General features: G+C 39.9%; 1 protein-coding gene across 4 annotated transcripts in view; it reads left to right on the forward strand.

Annotated features, from left to right (window-relative positions):
• Positions 1-20,871, forward strand: part of VCAN (versican) — a 117,337-nt gene that overhangs the window by 33,273 nt on the left and 63,193 nt on the right. For all 4 annotated transcript variants that reach the window (XM_080573581.1, XM_080573584.1, XM_080573582.1 and 1 more), the window contains exon 7: positions 8,894-9,187. In XM_080573581.1, the coding sequence (XP_080429707.1) occupies positions 8,894-9,187 (294 nt within the window). The remainder of the gene's footprint in view (positions 1-8,893; positions 9,188-20,871) is intronic.

A 20,871-nucleotide genomic window follows, 5' to 3' on the forward strand; every position in this document is an offset into this window, starting at 1 on the left:
CTTTCACTCTCTCTCTCTCTCTCTTTCTCTCTCTCTCTCTCTCTCTTTCTCTCTCTCTCTCTCTCTCTTTCTCTCTCTCTCTCTCTCTCTTTCTCTCTCTCTCTCTTTCTCTCTTTCTCTCTTTCTCTCTTTCTCTTTTATGGCTCTTTGTGCAGAAGTTTTCAATGAACTCAAATCAGAAAATAATTTCCAGAAGTCATAAGGAGTCCTAGTTTTATTGATATATGCTGTAGGCATGTTATACTGACATGCAAGGGAGTTAATTTATTCTCTTTGGATGAAGAGGAACAGATGCAGTGTTAGAAAGAAACAGTACCATGTCATGGTATAATGCAGGATAGTTTTTTTTTTTCCACTGCCTTCACTTAAACCTGCACCTCTGAGCCAGACTTTCTTTTTAAGAAAGAGCTGTGGAGCCAAGATGGCTTTGTCTATATAGCGGAAACAGTCTTTGTAGGAACAAATGATAATTTTAAATGCAGAACTTGTTTGAAGTTACATAACATCAGTGGGATTACACTTTGCAACCACTCATCCACAGAAGACAGATAAAAAGTCAACAGAAGTTATTAGAAAGTGAACATCGCATAAAAATAGCTCCTGTGTTTTTTCTGTTGTATTGTAGCACACTCATCCATTGGTAGAAGACTTAGCAGTTCAAGACTTAAGTTTCTGTCAAATTTATGATTTCCCTGTTCACCCAACCAAGGCTGATTCTGCAAAGTGTAATCCTTCTCTTGTACTGTCAGCAGTTCATTAATAACTACTGGTACTTAGAATCACAGAATCAAAGGAAAGCTTGGGTTGGAAGGGACCTTAAAGACCATCTAGTTCCAACCTCATGCCATGGGCAGGAATGCCACCCACTAAATTGCCCAGGCCTCGTCCAACCTGGACTTGAACTTCTCTAGGGGTGGGGCATCCACAACCTCTCTGGGCACAACCTGTTCCAGTGCCTCACCACCCTCTGAGTGAAGAATTTCCTCTCAGCCTCTAATCTAAATCTCCCCTCTTTTAGTTTAAAACCATTCCCCCTTGTCCTTTCATTGTTTGCCCATGGAAAAAGTCACTCTCCATCTTTTTTACAAGCCCCCTGTAAGCACTGAAAAGCTGCAATTCTCTTCTCCAGGCTGAAGATCCCCATCTCTCTCAGCCTTTCTTCTTAGGAGAGGTGCTCCAGCCCTCTGATCATCTTTGTGGCCCTCCACTGAACCCACTCTAACAGACCCGCATTCTTCTTTTGTTGGGGATCCCAGACCTGGACGCAGCACTCCAAGTGGGGACTCACCAGGGCAAAGTAGAGAGGGACAATCACCTCCCTCAACCTGCTGGTCACTCCTTGTTTGATGGAGCCCACTTAGCATATTGTAGAGCTGTGCTTAGACATGATTTTTTTTTTTCCCATGGTAATTTGAAAGTTCATATCTGCATTGTATTCTATGCCAAATCTAATAGACTTACTTGTGATAAATAAGTCCTTATTTGGAGAGCTCATGTCAGTGGGATGACTATTCATGGAATAAGATGGTGTTTGATTAATGATATCAAAATTTGGGCCATAATAAGATGTCATCATGGAAGTCATTGAACAGTTAATGGTCTGTTGGCCAGTATTAGAGATATTGTTACCCCAGAAGGCCATAAATGGTGGTAAGAATACTCTCAATACACAGCATTAATGTGTATTGAATTTACAGTACTTATTTGGGTAGTTACACTGAGGATTTGTAGGAGCAACACCATTTCAGTTTTCTTCCTTTCTGGCCACATGAAATCACAAAGTTAGCCAGAGACATGGATTTCTCCTTGAAACATAAAAAATTAGCTTAAATTAAAACCAGTTGTCTAGGCTAAGTCTTGCCATTTCCTTGCTCTGAGAAAAGCCACAGAAATTATAGACTGCACAATTATGTGTAAAATATTTTGAGTTTTGCTAAAAAACATGGGAGAATACTTCTGGGAAGGATTTTAAATTTCTGAGCTCCTAATGATAAAAATAAGAATGTAGAGTCAATATATCATTAAATAAGTACTGGGCATAGGCTCTTACTACAAACTGATTCTACATTCATTATATTTCGTTGCATATTTCATTGTACTAAGTGTTAAAAAACATTTAGAATACCTTTAAATGCAGGAGGTGATTTATTAATAAAGAGCTTAATCTAAAGCAATTCAGCTCCAAATGTTTGGATATAAGTCTGAGGTTCTCCTCACACCTCCAACTGAAAAGTGTCTGCACCAGTGTCTTCTGCAGGATACTCCCTTGAAAGGAAGTGGTTGATGAGGATGGAGGTTCTGTCTTCAGATAAGGGTGTATGTGATTCATTTGACACTGCTGTGATGTCAGAAATGGAGACAAAGTGAAATCTGCTTGCCAAAGCCCACTGATGAAGTGAGGAGCCGTGAGAGCATGCTGCAGAGCCAAAGCACAAACTACTCCATGCAGCATCATCTTCTGGCCAAAGCCAGTTAGAAGCCATATATGTCTAATAAGCATATATATAATATGCAGATGGGGAGTCATGCTAAGAAAGTTATTTTGGATTAGCTGTTGGGAAGATTATAAAGTCTTATTTCCATACACCATTTTCAGCCCCCCAGTGAGTGTGGGGAAGAAAACGAAAAAATCAAAAAACAAAACCAGATGTCCTGTAAATACTTTCCTCTTAGTCTCATGCATTTTTGCTATTGTCATGGAAATTTGTGTGAGAACAATAACAATTTAAAAAGTCATAGTCTAAAATACAGCTTCAGGTGTGAAGTGTCTTTTGTGTTTTGGGCAGCTAAAGATCTTCTCGAGAGCCCATTCTGATTCCAGAGCAACAATGAAATTTTTAAAAAAGCACACGCAGAAAATGGTCTTTTCTTCTCAGTTCTTGGCTTTTGATAGGGTCACAGTTTTTGCATTGGCTTCCACTGGATCCCAGTTAGAGGAGACTGAACAGGAAATAATGCCATGGTGCTTTTTTATGCACAAGGTGGTATTTGAGCTCAGAATATGACAAAACTTGTCTTTAGGGAATTCCAAAAATCATGACTTCTCAATGCTTTTTGTGAGAGTGAAGCACAAAAGAAAAAAAAAATTAAAAAAAAAAAGTTAATTTTTCCCCTTTGTATTACACAGTGACACTTTGCAACTACAGCAGAGCTATCTAAGGGTATAGCAGTTGCCAAGCTACTCATCATGCTTGAGGGTAAACCTGTGGGAGAAGCGTAGCCTTCCAGACCTGTCAAGTGCAATGGATTCCTGTTCAGCATATAGTTTTGCATAAAACAGACCCAAGACAATCAGGAAAGCTAAATTGTTACTGATGTGTATCAAAAGGAATCGACTAACTTGTTCTAACGTGTGAGAGAAAAAGACTTCTTCAACTTGTCTAGTCTTCTGCTTTAAAGCTGAACCTAGCTGCTCAGGTCTGTGTGCCAAAATGTTCAAAGCAGCACAGCTCTGTCTGTTGTCTCTAAAGAATACAGTTGAATGAAGCTGGACATCCAAAGTGGGTTTCCTGGTTTTCCTTTCCTAAAGAGCATTTCACTATAATCTGTGACTTTGTTAAGGATACCTCTTTACCAGCCTGGTGTGTCGGAGAAGCAGCCCTTAACAGCAGCAGGACAGAGGAATAGAAGTGCAGTTGAGACAACAAATCTTGTCTGTGCAGCTTGGGAGAGGAAGGCTGAGGCATGAGCTAGATTAATAAACAAGTTAACTGTATGTAGCCTCTGAGGACACTGCCTGTGGTGAAGACAGATAAAACTTTTCAGGTCCATCTTGGCCCAGGTATATATGTGCATTTTTTTCCAGAGTAAGCAAGACAAGGGTAGTGGTCTCCGATGTCTCCATGTATGTGTGTACAGGTGGGATTGATGCGGGCAGTATTTCTTCTTCCCTGGTACACAAACAGTCTGATAGTCCTGTTGGTGACTGCAGCTGCCTTTTTGCAAGGGCCTTCTGGCCAAAGATAGAAAGAAATAAGGAGAAAATGGAAATTCTTGTGGGTAATTAGTGTTCTGTGAATTTAATATCCATCTGGATTCCCTTGATTTTTCTTTATGCCTTTGTTTAGGCAACACTGAAAGCAGTGGAGGTTGTAGAATCTGAGCACCCAACCACGTGAGAGCACTTCTTCCTTGTGTTGCTGAGTGCCAGTTTGGACAGTAATAATGAAGGGTCTTGTTACTCAGGGAGATTAAAATGGGTGAAAAGGGGGAATAAATGCAAGGGTTTTCTGGTCATTTCTCCAGATGGGTTGGCTGATAAGGAGGACATTTCATAGGTGGTTGACCAGCCACCATCAACACCAGCTGGTGTGTTACCAGATCTGTAAAAGCATTCAGTGAGAAACTCACATATTCTCTCTTAAATGTCTGTGTAGTTTCGTAGAATCCTTCAAACATCTTTAAAATCTCTGTCATGTCAGGTGTAAAATCACTTGCAAGTGATACCTTCAGCTGCCAGGTGTCAGGAACTTGTACCTCATTTGGTTGATCCTGGCACACTGCATGATGGCATGTGAAGCTGAGGGGATGATGCTGTGCTCTGGGGAAAGATTGCCACATAGCCAGGCTCAAAAAGCTCCTCTAGGAAGTAGCAACACACCAATCCCTTAATTGCGGTTTCATCTATGGGAAAAGAAATTACTGGTGAGGTCTGTGCTGGAGGGCTACAGCTAGATTCATTACTTTTGCCCTAGTCAATACATGTTGTGTATTGACCCCTGGCTATGGTTCTAGCCTGCCCTTATTTCTGTGCTTGCTTTTAAGATGTGTGATTCATGAAATTCACACCTACAAACATGCCCAGCTCAGTGAGATGTCTCTTGATGAGAGAGAATAAGTGAAATAACCTTCAAAGGAATGAAGATTGCTATAAAACTAGCTGATAAGTCTTTGGATCTTAAGTTTTTTTCCTTAGGGCTGAATCAGCTTTTGTCTTCAAGGGAAAAAGCTGGCTTCTTCATCTAGCTTGATGTATTTGAAAGAGAGGGGAGAAGGAAAGAGGGGAAAAAGACATGTCAGGTGTCCTTTTTAACCAGGCAAAACAAACCCATGTAACTGGAAAGTCCTGGGGGTTCTTCAACTACTCTGACCACCACGACTGGGCAATTGACCTGAAACTTGAAATTAAACAGTGACCAGGAATAATACACGTTACTTTATCGTCTGCAGTCTAAACATTGTCATGGTCTCCATTTTGCCCCCTGGAACTGTAGGTCTAATTCCTCTCCATCTGCTGGTCTAAGCCCTGGGGTTTGCCTGCATAGCACTGCTAAGTTCCTTGGAGTGGACTACAGATATAAAAACATTGCAGATAGATTTTAACATTAAAAAAAAAATAAAAAAATCTGCCCTGCTCTGGTGTTTGTGGCTATACCATTTGTTTATCAACATTTCTTTGAGTTTCTCTGGGGTACTCTCCTAGTGTTTTGGTTGAGGAATGGAGGTGCTTTCAGATACCATCATAAAGACACTCTAAAAGATTGATAGGAGCAATCCTCTTGCTAAATATGGACCCCATTGTGCTGCCAAAAACAGGAGTTATTTTTACAGGCTACGTGGATTAAATGCCTGTTCAGAGAATTAGGACCAGCACTCTTTTTACATACTATGAACTGAATTTCCACACTGCTGTGGGACACTAATCATGTCAGAAAGGTGACTTGGATAGCAACATATCTCATCATATGGATGGGGGAATTCTGTATGAGCTGCAGTTGCATAAGGCTGGTTTTAGGAAATACAAACCTTTTACGTCCCTCTACATTCCAAGTGATTGCACTGGTGTACACAAACAGTAGGTTCTGACAAATTGCATCTGTGCTCTCTGGGCGAGTATATTCCTGAAGTGCTGTCTGCTGTGCATGCAGTGTGCATGCATGCAGAGACCATAGTCTGCTCAAGGTGAGATGTGCAGGAAAGATTGTGTAGACTTGCTCATCACATATTTTTGGGCTGCTGCAAATGAAATTGATGGTATCCAGTTGATGAAGCATCTTGAGAGCTTCTTTCTTCTCAAGTGCTTGACAGTAAACATAAACCTTTTTTTAATATATTTTTTTTTTTGTAATGTGGTTTTGGAAGAAGATTGCAGAAAATTTACATTGAAGGGCCTTTATTAAACCCATACTTTATTTTATTTTATTTTTTACATTTTGTGCCAACAATTATCACACATATTAAGTGCACACTCAAACAAACGTATAGAAATTTATTTTGTTTTCATACTGGACAGCCAAATTGCAGAGTCATATCTCCTAGGATAAATTCCTGCTATTGGGAGTCTGACTTTTGCACTTCAGTGGATTGCTTTTAAATAGGAATTCTGGAATCATAGCATACCACTCTTTAACCAGAACAACTGCAAGCTGCTATGTTTTAACACATTTCTACCCTTTATTTTGTCATCAACGTTCCTGAAATACATGAATATTTACTTGGTATATGATGGACTGGCAATAAAAGCAGTTTACTGATCGCTCTGGTACCTTTTTGCATTCCTTGTGAATTTATCCTCACTTTTTTATTTTTAAAATACCAAATGAGTGGCAAAGAAAAAAAAAAAAGACTTTGGACTTTACTTGCTGGACTGTTCTGGTTAGACTGTATATTTTCTTAAACATGTGGGTGTTTTAATCATTTAGTTTTTCTGGTAGAACACCCTTTGACAAAGATGGTGTCTGCATGAGAGCAGCCAACTTCAAGAGATGAACAAAATAAATAGCTGATGCTTCAGTAGAATAGATTGAGTATAAAGAAAGACATGCCACCCCTCTTTTAAAATTGCTCTACTATCAGTATTGCATAAACAAGCACATTCCAAGGCAAATTCAAGGTATATTTTTGTATAAAAATCTTCTTGTGCAATTTGGATGGGTAAGTTCTCTGCAAAATACTCTAAAAAAGTACAGTTTGAACCCTGTGTTTTGAAATCTCATAGCAAGACAAAACTGCTCGCTACGTTTCCTTGCTTTAACAGATTGCAGGTATCATCTCAGAGAAATAAAAATCCGCAACTTCAATTATGTTATGCACAAGCTTAATTTGGAGGCAGTGATCCGGATTAGTTGATGGAAAATTTCCTTGTTTTTAATCTTACACTGTTAACTGTTTTCCTTTGTCTTCAGTAAGTTTCTCTCAGAAAGAACGCTGTGGGATTTTTTGATGTTATTTTATTTTTGATGCATCATATTTGTTGGGAGAAAACCTATAAAATATGTTATTTCCCTTATCTTATTTTACTGTCTACCTGGATTGATATTATCTGCTTTTTAATTGCAACAATTTTAACTATTAATTTCCATATACACCATAACTGTTGCATGGCTGAAGGGTCCTCAGAACAGAAGGGGCTGCTTTAGAGAGGTCTCTCTGTGCTCCACTGTTGCATGGTACTTGCCATGGGGATAGTGTTGTGGGATAGCTGCATCCACCTTTCTTTATTGGCCATAATACCAGATCTGCCCCTTGATGCAGAAAAAGCTGTCTTCTGCAGAAGTATTTAATAAAAAAGTGCATTGTCTTTATGGTCTGGAGAGCTGAATGAAGCACTCTGGCACTTCTGAGAGGTGAATGATTCTTCACTTTCCTTATCTTAAAGTGTGCCTTATAGATGTGCTCTGTCCCTCAGTAGCTACAGTACTTTACCTCTAAGTTGGACACTCTCTACAGCATGTATAAAGAAACTTACATGGTGGAATTGATATTACAGCTGTAATAACAAATCAGAGTTTTTACCTAGGAGGAAAAAGAAAATTGGCATGTTGCCTCCTTTCACACTTGCATTCCTTTCAAGCCCGAAACAAGCGTAATATTGATGTGAATGAAAGTGCTTGGGGTGATGTAGTCTGTCTGCCTTTTGCTAGGTTACCTTGAGACCACTGCTGAGGTATGGTAGATTGCATGTCCGGTATGAATTAGCAGTGCTCTCCATTGTGTTCTGGTCCACCATACAAGGGATGGGGAAGAGAAGTACCGTCTGGTAACAAATATTTTGAATTTGCTCTGTTTCTACAGCTGAACACATTGATTTTAGGTCTGAAGCCTGAACAAAAGCTAGAAAGGAGTCAGCTTACTACTTCATTCCCAGGACACAGACATCAGACCCTTGATTTCATTTATAGTGTTTGGATGAACAAGGCAACAGATCCAACTGCATAATGGCAATTTGACTTTGAAGTAAAATACTTGACATGCTATTTGTTTTGTTTCAGTTTCCAACTGAGAAGTTATTATTTTCAAATTACTGTTCCATGGAAACTAAATTATACTAGGGGCAGTCTAGATTAATTCAGCTTTTCACACAAAAAGGGCTTTGTGCACACAGCTTGCCTAGTGCATTCCCTCACCTGTGTTCCCTGTGGGGCAAGGTCAAGACTGATGTAAATGCAACATTCAAAGCTGCTGTGCAGCAGCAGTGAAGAGCATTTGCTTTGTGTGTGTGTCTCAAGTGAGATTCTAGTGACGACTAAAAAGGTCAGGTAAAAGTCTTGCAGATGTAAGGGATTTGTTTTAATGAGAAAGTAAATTCTGTTGGACTGGATTTAATCAGCGCAGTTGAGTCACAAAGTCTACTCCAACAGAGGCCACAGAGGAACTTCCAGGCTCCTGTTACCTCTGCCTAGAGACTGGGGGAGGGACCCCATCTCCAACCACAATGTAGCTCATTGCGTAATGTTTGTATAAAAATGATTGTGCTTTGAGGTAGGCACATTTTCATATTGAAATCTGAGACTTTTGATTTTCTGAATATCTGCTTTTTTGAATAAAAGGGTAAGCAAAAAACTGATCAAGCAAAATTTGAAAGCAAACTTACAGGACAGGAAGAGGGGAGCTAAGCTGACTTGATCGTAGAATTTGATACTCAGTCTTTGTTATCTTTTTCTTCTTCCTCTAGACGAAGTTGTTCATGTTTCCGTTCCTGAGAAGCTCACCTTCGAGGAAGCTAAAGAGCTGTGTCGGAAACGAGACGGTGTCCTTGCTTCTGTTGGGAACCTGTATGTTGCCTGGAGGAATGGCTTTGACCAGTGTGACTACGGCTGGCTGGCGGATGGAAGTGTTCGTTACCCTGCCTCGGTGGCTAGGCCCCAGTGTGGTGGAGGTTTACTTGGGGTGAGAACCCTGTATCGCTATGAGAACCAAACAGGCTTTCCTTACCCAGATAGCAAGTTTGATGCCTACTGCTATGAACGTAAGCTTTTTTTTAGTTATAATTTTCAGTACACTCACCACTCTAACCCTGAAAAGCATTTAATCTATGTTTTGTTTCAGTTCTTGCGGTGCACATCAGTCTTTAAAATTTGTTTTATCAGTATGGCTTTGAAAATAATAATAGAGGAAATCCAAACTAAAACAAATGTCTTAAAGTAACATTGGCAGATAAAGGCAAAATTTTAAGGTAAGATTTCAGCCTGGGTACTGTTGTATTTATGTGGAGTGACACACCATATCCACGATTAGCCTGGGACTGTGGAATACGTAATTCAGTGCCTGATTGCACCCTGGTTTCTTCTGTGTAAAGTCAATGAACATGAGAACTGAAGAAATGTACTTGACCAGATACATGATTGTCATCTAGCCTGATGCTCTACTTCCAGTGATGGCAGTAAGAGAGGCTATTTACAGACTGCATACAAGCCAGGCCTTTTTCAGGTCTCTGAGATGCCAGTGAACCTGGGGCTATCGCTGGATTCAAGACGTTTTGCCACGCCATATATTTTAGGCTTCTAAAGTAGTTATAATTACTCACGTAATGTTTAATGTGTTGGCCAACCGGCACTGCTCTAAATTGCCTTTCTTACTGCCGCTTCTGTTCCTCCTGGTGTTTTCAGAGACATGTCAATATTTGCCACATCCACATAGTAGACTGCATCAATCTAATCCAGACCTCCTCCATGCCCGTCAGCTTTCCTTTGTCTTTGGGGTTAACTATTGCATTGTAACCTCTTCCATCTTCTATACTAGCAGCCTGGCTCTACTATTATGGTGCAGCCACTTCTTGAACAGGTTCCATTTGTCCCAGAAGGTTCACCAGCTTCTAGTAAAGCCGAGCTTCTCTTCCCTATAACATCATCTTACCTCTTCATTATAGTTGTAGATCCCTGCAGGTCTCTTAGGCCTTCATAGAACTGACCATGCTTCTTACGTTACCACGGTGGTCCTGGCCTCATCTGCCCAGCCTCCTGCAGAACATCCCTCCTACATTTCCTTCTGCCACTAGTGATGACTACTTACAGCTCCAATTCCCCTACACCTCCAGATAACGTTTCCATGCATATCATGATGTGCAATGTCAGCTGCTGTGTAGGCCTTTCAAATATCACAGACCAGCTAACTCTGTCTATTAGCAGAGGAACCCATCACCTTGTTTCTGTCCTTCAAGATCCCTTCCATCACAGGACTCTTCCTGATGCAAGAGGACACTGATTCTATTGGAAGGTGGGTCACATCTAAGCGATTAGAGTGTGTCTTCCCAGCTAAACATCTGGAGACTTGCAGCCTTCTCAGCAGCATAAGGAAGTTGGACTACTCAAGAATTTCCCTGGATGCCTCTCTGATGAAGTTCCTTTGGTTGCAAATGGTACTATTGGTATTAAGGAGTAAAGGCGACTTGTATTGAGTTGGTCTTTAACTAAGAAAATAGAATTTGTAGGGGTCTCAGTCCTTTGACTTGTTTTATCAGTCACAAGTGCTTCAAATGTGCATCGTGTACTGTCCCTATTTTTGTGGATGATGAGCAAACTGCAGCCACAGATCTTTCCAACTCAGGCTTTGAAGGCTCATTTATGAGCGAACCTTACTGCCTAAGAACAAATCCTGACATCTGGTGTAATGTTGTGCTCTGACTGTTCTCACACATTCTTACCTGCAAGATTTTAAATTATTATTTTTTGTTGTTCTTTATTGCTTGGGAGTTAGATGTTGCAAAACTTTGCATGTGGCGATGAAGGCAGGAGAGCGACGAAGATGGTGAAGGGCCTAGAGGGTAAGACGTATGAGGAGCGGCTGAGATCACTGGGCCTGTTCAGACTGGAGAAGAGGAGGCTGAGGGGGGACCTCATCGCAGTCTACAACTTCCTCGCGAGAGGGAGTGGAGAGGCAGATGATCTATTCTCTGTTATCACCAGTGACAGGACCCGCGGGAACGGTGTGAAGCTGAGGCAGGGGAAGTTTAGGCTGGACATCAGGAAGAGGTTCTTCACCGAGAGGGTGGTCACACACTGGAACAGGCTCCCCAGTGAAGTAGTCACTGCACCAAGCCTGTCTGAATTTAAGAGATTGGACTGTGCACTTAGTCACATGGTCTAAACTTTTGGGCAGACCTGTGCGGTGCCAGGAGTTGGACTTGATGATCCTTATGGGTCCCTTCCAACTCGGGATATTCTGTGATTCTATGTGGAAGTAGTCCTAGTGGACCTCAAAGAACCTGCATGAAGGAATAAGGACTGGTTACGTTCAGGAGTGTGTGCTTTAATCTGCAGAGCAGAATTTTGTCAAATCACTCCTTCTGTCCCTTCCCAAAATTGTCTATGACTATCTATAAGTGTTGTGAGTAAAATTGACTAAAGGGGATGTCATTCATCAGACCCTCTAAAAGTCAAAGTAGGGGGACTGTGGTTTGCCTATAATCTAGTCCGTAGGTAGGACAAATTCCAGCTTTTCAACATATTAGTGTGAGTGAATTTCACCCCTTCCAAACAATATGTGCCTTTTCAAAGTACTTTCGGAGTTTTACTTAAAAAAAAAAATTAGTAATATACCATTTGTCCTAAAAACATCCTTGTTAAGAATTGGGTTGCTCTTTCTGAAAACTGTTGCCCTTGTTACCCAGAAAATAAATATGTCATCAGTTTGCAACCCAAGAAGTAGACAGACTATGATTATGGATCATTTTACAAGAAAAGAAAAAAAAAAAAAAAGAAAACAGAACCAACAAAATTTAGTAGATGGCAGGCTTGCTCTCTAGCAATTTTGATTGCAATCAACATTACATCAGACTTATTTAAACGCTGCTTGTTAGATGACTCAGGTTTTGCCAAGTACACCTCCTTTTGTGCAAGGAAAAGCAGAAGTACAACGCTGAACCATATACCCTCCTTCAGGAAGCCTGTCTGCCATACATTTCTGAATTTTTTGATAACTTTCTCCTTCTCAGAAGGTGCTCGGGATCTCACAGCAACCAGCTATTATTCTTCATTGCTTTTGGTATAAGATTTATGCATGTAGTGAGTAATGAGACGTACTGCCTAGCGTCTTGGTCTTTCACATCTCAGACAGCTGTCTGAACAGTGGCTGCAGAGCAAGCCACCCTCTCCCTTTTCTGGGGCAGAGAAAGAGGGAGAAAAAAACTCTGCAGTTTAGCTTGAATTTTAGGTCCTTGTTTCAAGTCATCTTTGATCCAGAAGTTTTCTCTATCACTTCCCAATATTCAGTATTTTCAGTATTCCTGATTTCTTCCCAATATTTCAGTGTTTCAGTGTAGTAACATAACACATGAAATCCTCTATCAGCTCTGACTGCTTTTAACTCAGTATGAAGTTTTATGCAGCGGTTCCTACAGTGCCAAAACAGTCCTCTCCAAGACCTGATTCACAGTATCACAGTATCACAGATTTGTGATACTGTGAATTCTTTACAGTTATTCTCAATACAGTGCTGATAGCTCTTGCTGTGCTCATTAGGTGTCTCACATTACACCTTTGTACTTTCCTCATCACCTGTGTACCCAATCATACCAGCAGAACACCTCTGTGGCTGAAAAAGAATAAAAGAGGGAGGTGGCTACATACATTTATGGTCTGCTGAAAGGAAAAACAGTGAGTGCCTCTGTGGGCGAGGAAGGTCAAAGCCAGCTATCCAGGTAGCACCAGTGCCGAGAGTCTGCAGCACAGATGTTCATGCACTGCCCTCAGTTTTTACAGCGTCTCTGTACGGTTTCCTCTGCCTCCCTGTGAAAGCCAGAGAAGTTCCCACTGACCCAGCTTCAAGTGCTCTGGCCACATGCTGCACGTTTAGTTTGAAGTGCAGTGGCAGTGATTAAAGACCCATTTCTGATGCTTTTACTCGTGCTGAGTAAGACTATACTCTCTGAGTAAGGCCACCAAAGCAAACGCCGCCCAGCCTCAGAAGGGATGAGTCTAGCACTCAAATTTACGCGTACTCTGAAGGAATAGGTCTGTAGCAGAGCAGGCATCTGTTTTAATCATTACAAAGATTAATCTTGCAGGTAAGAAAGGGGCTTTCTTCAGACCTCCTTAAAGTCTTCACTCCTATCTTGTGATTTAAAGTCTCTTTGATGGAAAATTACAAAACACTAATTTTAAATCACAGTTAAAAGAAACCTCAATCAGTGTTTTGAAAATCTGAACTACTTTTAAAAAGGAGTCATAGTGATCAAAATATATTAAAAAACAGTAACTTGAGCAGTGAATTAAAAACAGTAGACACTAGTTTCAACAAAACAGCCAACCTGGACAACATTTAACAGTACATTTAAGTTCAGCATTTTAACCTCAGCTGTTTTCTGGTTACAGAGTTACACTGTGCAAAGTGTCTTGACTTTTGGAAAATAAAAGTGGCCCAGGCTAATGATACATGATTTAAAATCTAAAAATCTTGTTAAAAAATAAAAACCTTCTTCACTTTGATCACAGATTTTTTGACTCTACAGAAACCACATGGCCCTGAGTTTCTGAAACATTATCTGTGTGTTTCATCTCATCCCTCCATGACTTTTGCCAGACTTCTTAGTTCTTTTTTTCTAAGAGGTACCTAATCATGTATCTGATGAGGCTTGAAAAACTTTCTGGTTGGACACATGATTAAGTACTCGAAGCTCCTTGGAGGTCATCATCAGAGGAAAAGTTTTTCAAGTGTGAAAATGCAGGACTTCTATTCACATTTAAAAAAAAAAAAATTAAAAAGAATTAAAGGTGGAACAGTCATGGAACACTGGTGTTTATTTATAAGAGAACAAAACAGTTTCAGCAAAGAATACTTCATTTTTAATTGGTACCTGCTTAATGTTTAGCTGCTGCATAGAGCTATAGGCTATTTAATCCTGTCACCTATCCTATCCTACATCTCATCAGGTTAAATTCATCAGGTTAAACCTTGCCACAGACTTTAACAGATGTTGGATTAGGCATTTTGTACTGCAGTATCTGTAGAAAAATTGTGCTCCAGGAATGCACTATTGTGCACAGAAATGCAAAGCAATATATATATATGGCTTTTGTCTTACATACCTACAGCAAAACTGAACTAGATGAACTACATACAGAGAATTGGTTGAAGTTTTGAAAAATAAATCTGTGTTTTGCTGAGAAAAACTGGTTTATTAAAGCTGAATACTTCCATGGACCTGTATTGATTTTGGCGAACCTCTCAGCAAAACATTTTTTGCTTGACTCAAAACATGTGTCTACCATTTTGGAGTCATTTCTCTGGACTGACCATTTTGTTTCAGATTTGCCCTTTCATTTCAACTTTCTTTTGCATGCACCTTTGCCATTTCTCTTTATGTATGATTTCATTCTAGCTGGAGATTAGAAAATTTCAGTTCAGAGACAGATGCTGCATGTGGTTGTCCACAAATGGGGTCCATGTTGTTCTGATTGCTCTAATACAGCCTCATCAAGAGCGGCTTTGAGTCATCTGCTGCTCATGACTGGGGGCCTGCTTGTTGGCTGCTTTGTCTGTCTAATGCTCAAAATCAGAGTGCATTTTCACAAAGGTTAGAAAGGAAACAACAGCCTTTGTAATACACAACAGCCCAGGACTTTGCAAGACCAAAGGGGAAAATAATTGTCTCTGTGCAAGCCTCTCCTCTGCCCACCCCATAACCTCTTCAACCTGAACCCTCTGTTTCTTGCCAATTCTCACTAGGATGTGGGGTTTTGTAACCTAAGGTGACTTGAAAGCAGTGTTTTGGTATGCAGGCTGCTGAAATGGGGAAAGAGAAAAAAGTCCTCCAGCATGAGCCACCACAAGCACAAACTGCTGCCCAGAAACATCGACTGAGCTTGACTTGTCCGGCAACAGAAAGGGTAAACTTTTGAGGCATAGCTCAAAAACTGGCAGAAAAATTGTTGTCCTCCCTTTTGCTGCATGTGACTTAATTTGGAAAACTTTGAATAACTAGGCAGATCTATCCTTCTCCACAACAACCGTCGGTAGCTACGTGTCCCAGCTATTTCCTGGATGAGGAGATTATTTCCAGCCTGATGCTGGGAACAGTATTAGGGCAGATCTGTGCATTTTTGATCAGTTTGGGAAAGACTGCAGAATGCTGGAGACATTAGGCACGGTGATACTCCATAAACAATATTGTAAATCTGAGGAAAAAAATTTTTTTAAAAAGTTCATCTTAGGAGTAGCACAGTAGAGTAGTAAGAATATTAAAGCCAGTGTCCTCCACCACTTCGCAGCTCAGTCCAATATCAGGATGGACAAAATACCTTTGAAAGGCAAGCATTTGAAGGTGATGGCACTGACCATAGAGTATGCAAGGCTGTTGGCTCTGCTTATGCTTCCCTTTCCTCTCAGTAGAGGTGAGGTCTTACCTGCACGCAACAATTCTCTGGCTTTTATTATTTTGCTGAGGTGGTGGATTTCCATTCTTCTCCCACATATGCTTGGTGAGACCTACATAGCCACAGAGATCTCCAGAAGTCGGACCAAGTGCAGGAGGAATACATTCCCAAAGCTCTCTGCAGGGTCTGTAGCAACAGGCAGACATCCTAAAGGCTATGCGCAATAACAGCTTCTAGTATGTTTCTTATGCCACCCTGCCATGTTCACATGGTGGAGGGATTGTGAGAAGCCATGCAGGGCATACTGAAAATGGGCAAGAAGGCCTCAACTTGTGCCACACACCTCACTAATACCTGGCCCATAGAAGGAGGAGGAGGAGGAGGTGATGGCATGGTGTGAAGCATGAAGACAGAGAACTTGGTTTATCAGTCAGCCCCCTGGACCAAGTCCCCTAAACATGATCCAGCTGCAGCCCTTAGGTGGCTCAGGAGGTATAGCTTCAGAAGGATGTGCTTTTTGCCAGAGAAAGTGAACATGCATTTCTCTGAGTGATTTCACAGGTGGGTTCCTGGAGAGCAGACCCTGAGGGCAAACACTGTGAACTCGGGGAAAGGGTGGGGAAAAGGGGACACGGTGGCAGGCATTTTTCTTTCATTCCCTCAGATCACTCAAAGGACCAGAAAGTGAGGATGGGATTAGGAGCAACAAAGGGGAGAGGTAAAAGTTCCACTCTTTAGGTATTTAAGTGGAGGAAAAATAAATAGTCTTTGCTCTTTATTACCTGTGCTCACTGCTGTTGGAACTGTGTAACTCAGGGGATACAGGGATAATTTTTCTCCTTTCACAATAGGTGGAGAGAGCAAAGCAGCAAGATTTTTGGTGTCAGTTCCTGACCCAAGTGACAACCTCATCTCTCTTCATTCTTCCATCATTTATTATTATTACTGCATTCAGAAGACAAAGATTGTTGCTTCTATTTGGTGCTGGGACAAATATTTCATTAGGAAGAGCTGACTAAGGAGACTCACCTGTATTTTGTCTTCTTTTGGCAGTTTCATTATAAATAACATGAAAGAGAAATGCTTTTTGCTATTGTTCTTTGTAGATAGGCAGGTTATAATTTGTTCACAGAACAACACTTACATATGGGGAAACTGGGAGATAACATCCTTCCCCCTTTAACCAGCTGACTTCAGATGTTACGAAATAGCAAGTGGTTTCATTTAACAGGATTTGTGATCACAGAGCTCATAGTGCTGCTGCCTCTTCTGTTTTCTTAGCTGGCAGAAAGGAACCTTAGCCAGTACTATGATGAAGATGCATAATCTTTCTTTTTGTTTTTAAGTTTTTCTTGCAAATTAGGTAGACTGCTAGCTAGCTATTTTTTTTTAATTATTATCACTCTTTTTAAAAATGCCATTCAGTTTCTCTGGTTTTGTACATATTGTGTAAAAAGAGAAGGATACTGCATTTGGATTTTTCATTATTTTTCTCATTATATTTGGCTCATGTTTTGATGTCAAAACACAGTGTAGGTAAGTGGGAGTATGTGCCTGGAGTTATGGGGAAACTGTATAGCTGCAGTATCAGATGTTGAAGCCTCCTTACGGTCTCACACATCCCATGTGAAATGAACAAAACTCCACATCCCCTGTCTACCCTTCTGCTTCCTGAAATGAACGAGAGAGGGGGTACTGAGTAAGTGTGATAATGACAAATTTCTAGCTCAGTCTGTAACCCAGAGGACCAGTTTTTATTTTTTACTGTTTTGATCTGGTCTTACTCTTAGGCTTGTCCAGTAAGTTAAACTCCAGCTTGCATAGCTTGCAGAGACACGGGAACTTTGAAGGCTGTCCTCTCCACCAGGGCTGGTAGAAGGGAAGGGACAGGCACCCAGAACAAACTTAATAAAGCAGCAAACAGGAATGGACGTGTAACAATATATTAAAATGAAATCAATGAATCAGCCTGCTAGTGTAGACATCATGCTAAAAGTGAGTGGAAGACGCTGAACCATTAATTTTGACTCTTTCAACACTAGTGATATTTTGGAAGAGTTTATTTTGGCTGCTAGGATCCACAGAAAGAATTCAGTATTTCCAGGTCTTGTTGTGATTTAAAAGTTTTTTTTTTTTAATTGTTTTGGGTGTTGGCAATGACTCAAAATAATCTCCTTTTTTTTTTTTTTCTTTTTCCTATTTGTAGGGACTATGTTCATCCAGGTTCTTAAGTACATTCCTAAATGTAAACACACAAGCAATTTTTTTGAGTGCAAAGGAACTGCTCAAGTGGTTCTTTTTAGACACATGGTTAACATTTTGTGGAATTGATTACGCTGAAAATGTATATATAAAAGTTATAACATATATATGTAATCTTTAAAATAAGCATTTTCTCCTCCAGAAAGTACACCCAGATATCCTGAAATTATTATTAAACAGCATAGAACATATTAAAATCCTTATTTGGTAATTGCAAAGTGAAACCATGTATAAAGTAGTGCAGTGTGATTTCCTGAAAATATTGAAAAAATATTAAGCTTTAATATTGCTCCATTATTTTAAATCCTTAGTTAAACAATGGTGGGAGAGAAAAGGAAGAAAATGCTGCATGGTGAAAACATAAAATAAATAAACAGAGAACTAAAATATATAGTATCTCTGTCAAACCATATACTGCATCCAAAACCAACTTCATTCAGGCTGTTCAGTATAAAAGGAGTAGATTAAAAACCTACATAATAGTCTTTGATATGAGCAGCTGTTGGTGAGATAATTTGCTTTCTTGCTTCTAATATGTTCATGAATTTTGTTAGGAAAATTTGCCTTGTCTTGTATCAGAAGAATGACATAGGAGATAGCATATTGCATGCATGATGCAAGGAGTACAGTAATACAAAACATCTGGGTGGAGAGGATAACAGTTCAAACTGATGGTCAGCCTATTAAAAAGGCAACCTCGTCTTTGCTTTTCTCATTTCTCACGGAAAAAAAAAAATAAAAATGATAGATTTCTTCATGAAGAAGCATCTTTTTTTAATTTGCTCAAAAAAAGTTTGAGAACCTGAATGATGTTTATGAAAAGCCTTATACATCATATTTATGGTGAGGCAGTTTTAGGGGTCCAGAAGTTGATTTGAACCAGAACTCCTCTTTGCATACTGGCAATTGCCCGTCCACTTGCATAGAAGAGATTTGGTTGTTTATTGATAAACTCTTTAAAATACATATATACTTTTCTTAAACCAATATATGAATTAATATTTACTGAATCAATGCACTTGTATTTGGTCAGACTAACTCCATTAATGCATACACCTATTTTATCAAATAATTAGCAGATAATGACATATGAACAACAGGTATCTTAGGCATACACCTGTGAACTTTTGGGTTTCTCAAACATTTCCAGGAGATTGGGAAGTTATTTAAATGGTTGTAAGTGTACACAATTTCCCAGCAGTGAGGAAATAAAATTACCTTTTTCTTCACAGATAATAAAATATTTATTCGTGCCCTCATTTTTGTGTAGCTTTGTTGAATAGTATTAGATAACAATATTCTTTTGAAGGGTAACGTTCATCATCCCTTGAAATGTGGTAATTGGACACTGAATGAGTAAATAATGTTGGCTGGAAGGCAAATTTGGTCTGCATTAGGGAAAGTCATCGTGTGCTTAGAAAGGATGATACAGGACTATATGCTGCCTGCTTCCCACCTTGCCATAAGGAAGAGCTGTAAGACAAGCCTGTGGATTCTGTAGAAGAGTAACAATTACCAACTACCACTCAGCAAAGCAGTGCTAACCTACTTATCACTCCCTGCTTGTGAGGTGAAACCCTGTGGCTTAAACCAGCCCGGTGCACTCAGCAATGAAAAGCGGTGTAAGGCACAGTACTGTTTAAACTTTCGATTATGTGAGCACCGTCCCACACTCAAATAACGCATGAGCGATGATAAGCAGTCACTTCAGGTTGTAGAAACTCAAGACTCAAAAACCACTGTTAAGGCTGTGCTTTACTTAGTGGGATTTCAAGAACTTTACTTCTTCTTGCTCAACTGAATGTTTTAACCTACAAAACAAACATACAAACAAATAAATAATATATATATATATAAGACGCTGAATCTCCTTTATAAAGCCACATGCATGCACAAGAAAGATCTGACATATAGTAGGGAATGAATCCATTCCTTTTTCTGCTGGCAAAGAAAACTACCACTTTTAAAAGCAGCGACGTCATACCTTTCTAGCCTCACAATTTACTTTTCACTTCGACTGCTCTTTCAGGAAAGTTCTTTTTCCTCATTTCACTGCTCTGTAAATCCACCTATTCTTCTAGAAATCCTAAGCAGACAGCATCTAGCAAGCCGCTTCTGTCTACGTCAGGGTAAATCAAATAGCACTCTTGCAAAGGTGGCACTTTCAAAGTTTGGTGTGTGAAACTGAACAAATATTTGTGTGACCCTAACTTATGCATGCAGCATCCATATCTACAATACCAAAGAACCACGCAATTAGGCATGGTTGTGTGAAAGTAACTGATCTGTGCATACATACTGGGTATGCTTGAGCATAAACTCTCTTACAAATATATGCCTTCAGCTGAGCCTTCCTAACTTTTTTCCTTTGTTTATGCTCTGTTATTTGTGCATACTATTAACTACTTTACTTTTCCCAGCATTACATAACTTCCAAGTCAGAGGCTGCTGCATTATCTGGAACATCTTCATCCATGTATGGATGCCAGGCCATCATGTATGCCAGGCAGTAAAAATACAATTTCAGAATACACTTTTCCGCAATAACAGACTAGTATTCATACCTTACATTAGGCAGAGTTTCCTGATCTCTTTTACTTACTCACAGCAATAGTAAGGAGCCCTTGGTTTCAGGATTGTCTCATAAAATACTGTATCTGGTCTGATTTCTGCATTTTAGAGGAATAAATTTATTAGCTCAAATAGATATTCAACAATATCTTCTTTTGAAAGATGCTATACATACAGTTGTGTCTTTCTCTGGTAAGCAGTTAGTTCTCTTACACACAACCAGTTTAATGAATTCTTCATATACTTGGTGTGATTTAAAGTGCCATATTTTGCTTTTAACTGTCATCCATGTAAGGCTTTTCACTCTCGGTCACTTGGCAATCAACAGCACTTATCTTTGACATTCACATCTTCCACTTGTCCATACCCATTGCCCTTCTGAAGATGACTGATCTGGAAGAACTGGAAGAGGGGAAGATGTTTCCACCTTGGGATTTTCCTGAGTTAATCTTGTTTTCTGAGCACAAACTCACTTTTTTCAGAGTTTTAAGTCCGATATCAGACTTTG

Source organism: Anser brachyrhynchus (genome assembly GCF_964034855.1).
Source record: "Anser brachyrhynchus genome assembly, chromosome: Z".
Lineage (NCBI taxonomy): Eukaryota > Metazoa > Chordata > Aves > Anseriformes > Anatidae > Anser > Anser brachyrhynchus.